Source organism: Apium graveolens, chromosome 6, assembly GCF_009905375.1.
Source record: "Apium graveolens cultivar Ventura chromosome 6, ASM990537v1, whole genome shotgun sequence".
NCBI lineage: Eukaryota > Viridiplantae > Streptophyta > Magnoliopsida > Apiales > Apiaceae > Apium > Apium graveolens.
In genome coordinates, this window is record NC_133652.1 from 271,683,341 (window position 1) to 271,686,922 (window position 3,582).

The following is a 3,582-nucleotide window of genomic DNA, read 5'->3' on the forward strand; positions in this document are numbered from 1 at the left end:
TTATGTACAAATTTTTGTTTTCATTTAAATAACATATACATTTTATATAAGAGATATAAAAAAATATAAGAAAAATGAAATATTTTTCGGTGTTTTCCGATTAAGATGTTCTCCATGAAATTCAACCCATAATAAATGAGTATCTAATTGAAGATATATTTCCGGAGACGAGATTGTATCTGAAATAACATAAAATAAATTCTTAATTACTTAAATTTCAAATATGAATATACAAGGAGTATTTTCAAATTATTTTAAAAAATTCCAACTCAGTTCTTAAACTACAATATGCAATTATGGTCTCCTTAGACCGTAATATTATATTTAATTGACGGTATTAAATAAAGATTCTAATATTCCAAGCGTAACACTAACATTTAAGGTACAATTTTAACGATTCCCTTTGTTTCTATAAAATTCGAAACCAAATTTGTCTCTCCCAAGATTCTATAAAATCTGCTTGACCACTTATACTAACCTGTCCTCTCACACTGCTTGCTAGTTGCTAGTAGCCACTACTCTCTCTCTCTCTCTCTCTCTCTCTCTCTCTCTCCCTCTCTCTCTCTGTTTTAGTACTCTACAGTGATATTCTGTTACCACTTCCCTTTCTTTCCTCACTCTCCTTAACAAACCTCCCCCGCCATTTCAGTAAAATAAACCCCCCATTAGCAACACCTTATTACATAAATTCATACGCATATACATACATTTTTTCATAGATTTTTAAGCAGATGGAGAAAAAACAAGGGTTCTTCGCTGCATTCAGAGAAGAAGTGGTACGTGGATTATCACCAAGAAGGGCACGACCCAAGACTCTGGGTCGGGTCGGGTCACCATTTTCGGGTTTATTACGACGTAGTCGTAAGAGTAATTTGGGTGGTTCTGAAAATGTGATATCGAGATCGGGGAGTATGAGGACATTGACGCCGTTAATGGAGGGTCCGGATCCGAATGGGGGTGAGATTGGGGAGTCGAAACGGGTCGGGTTGGGTGAGTGGATGATGGGTCAGATTTTAACGAGAAGTCCATCGTCATTGGGTAGTGTAAATAAGAGGTCTGATTTGAGGTTGTTGCTTGGTGTAATGGGTGCTCCTTTAGCTCCTATCTATGTTAATGTTAGTGATCCTTTGCCTCATCTCACCATCAAAGATACTCCCATTGTAATCTCTCTCTCTCTCTCTCTCTCTCTCTCTCTCTCCCTCCCTCCCTCCCTCCCTCTCTCTCTCTCACCCCCCCCCTCTCCCCCACTCTCCAACTATCTCCCTCCCTCTCTCTCTCTCCTCAATCTCTCTCTCACTCTCTCTGTTTTTAGTATACAGTATGACTTGGGATAAAATGTTTTACTTTTACAGTACTTGGTCAGTGGAGATTTTTTGTTTTTACTAGGTAGTGCTCTGCTGTAGAGATGATATATATTTGACTTTGAATTGTGTTTGTCCTTTAGTTTTTGTTTGTTAATGTTTGTATTTTGAAGACTTCAGTTCAGTGTATATATGGATTAGTGATCAAAAGTTGAGTATCTGCATCTGTTGGACTTATTTTAGTGCTTTCCTAAATAGTTTCTCTGAATCAGACAGTGGGTTCGGATTCAAATAGTTTTTTTTTTCCTTTTTTTGTAAAAAAAAATGAACATTTTTTTGACATAGTAGTAGAGGGGCAGGTGAATAGCATTATGAAAGTATTTTTAACTTTAACTTGCTGTGTAAACTTGCTTATAGAATGTTTGAAGTGATTTTGAGTTGTAAATTAAAATAATGGTTTTGCAGGAAACATCGTCTGCTCGGTACATATTGCAGCAATATACTGCTGCATCGGGAGGACAGGAGGCCCAGAACTCCATCAGGAATGCTTATGCCATGGGGAAAGTGAAGATGTTAGCTTCAGAGTTTGAAACTGCCACACGAGTGATGAAGAACAAGAATGCTGTAAGAGATGCTGAATCAGGTGGTTTTGTTCTGTGGCAGATGAATCCAGAAATGTGGTATGTGGAACTTGCCGTTGGAGGCAGTAAGGTTCATGCAGGCTGTAATGGGAAGCTTGTGTGGAGGCACACCCCATGGCTTGGCGCTCACACTGCCAAAGGTCCTGCTAGACCCTTACGTCGTGCTCTTCAGGTAAAGACGTGTGTTATATATGTCAAATTATCTGACTACTTGTGTTTAGACTGGATTTTTATGTGTAATATGCACTTGCAGGGTCTTGATCCGAGAACCACAGCTAGTTTGTTTGCTAATTCAAAGTGTATAGGAGAGAAGAAGATTAATGGAGAGGATTGCTTCATCCTAAAGCTTTGTGCTGATCCAAAGACATTGAAGACCAGAAGTGAAGGTCCAGCAGAGATAATTAGGCATGTTCTTTTTGGCTACTTCAGTCAGAAAACTGGACTGCTTGTTCACATTGAAGATTCTCACCTTACCCGCATTCAATCTAGTGGCGGTGATGCGGTTTATTGGGAAACTACTATTGATTCTTTCATGGAAGATTACCGGCCTGTGGAAGGAATTATGATTGCTCACTCGGGCCGTTCTGTGGTGACACTATTCAGGTTTGGAGAGATGGCAATGAGCCATACAAATACTAGGATGGAAGAAGCTTGGACCATCGAAGAGGTTGCTTTCAACGTTCCAGGCCTATCTTTAGACTGCTTCATACCCCCAGCGGACTTGCGATCTGGATCCATCAGCGAAGCTCGTGAACTCCCTCGCGATGGAAGGGAAAAGAGTACTACAGACCTTGCAGCTCATCGGGCAAAGGTAGCAGCACTGGAGAACACAGATGACAATGACATGGTTTGGAAGGTCGAAGTTTAACTCAAGGGTAGTAGAATTATATTAGTCTGTTTATACGGGGTAGGTAGTTTCTGATTCTTACACATAAATTACAGATAGAAGTTAGGTTGAGCGACTTAGTTGGCCTAGTCCTCTATTGATCTGTAAATAGGGCATAATTATTCACAGGTTCTTCCTAAACCTGGGCGAATCATTATACTCTCGCTGCAGGATCCAACTACGGAGTTGGAGCACAGTTTTTCCCAGTAACGGATGGACAAATGGGGGTTATAGTTTTTTGTTTGCCTTCCATGAATACAGAGGAACGCGGTGAAACATCAAATAGTATGCTTAAATTAGCAGAATCTTGGGTTTTGTGATTTCTTTCTTCTTATGTATGCTTAAATTAGCAGAATCTTGGGTTTGACACTAGTGTTCTACTTCTAGGTGTTCAATGAATCTATCTGGTAGTTTCGTGATGTTGTGACCTTATCTGTTATTTACTTCTGCACCTATTTTAACAGTATGATTTTATTTTAGAAATGTGTACTATATGATATAAATCTGTTTTATTTCTTCCGACCTATCGAGAAACGTTTTCTCTCCTGCTTTATTCGATTCATCCCAACCAAACAGAACATTCATGCATTGCGACAATGTCACCTTCAAGTTTACGCTGGGCTTTTACTCTGGGAAACCAACTGTTTATGCTCATTGTGGCTTTGAGATTTGTAATTGCAACAAACACTTTCTGTCTTCTTCATTAGATGTTCTTTACCTACTTTTGGTTAAAAGCATTGATGTAGTTCTAGGA

The 3,582-nt window shown here is 39.2% G+C and overlaps 1 protein-coding gene across 1 annotated transcript; it reads left to right on the forward strand.

Annotated features, from left to right (window-relative positions):
* Positions 1-483: 483 nt before the first annotated feature.
* Positions 484-3,298, forward strand: LOC141668490 (uncharacterized). The gene is made up of 3 exons (XM_074475381.1): positions 484-1,160; positions 1,767-2,114; positions 2,196-3,298. Exons 1-3 carry the CDS (start codon positions 732-734, stop codon positions 2,808-2,810), a joined length of 1,392 nt encoding a protein of 463 aa, XP_074331482.1. The 5' UTR covers positions 484-731; the 3' UTR covers positions 2,811-3,298.
* Positions 3,299-3,582: the final 284 nt, after the last annotated feature.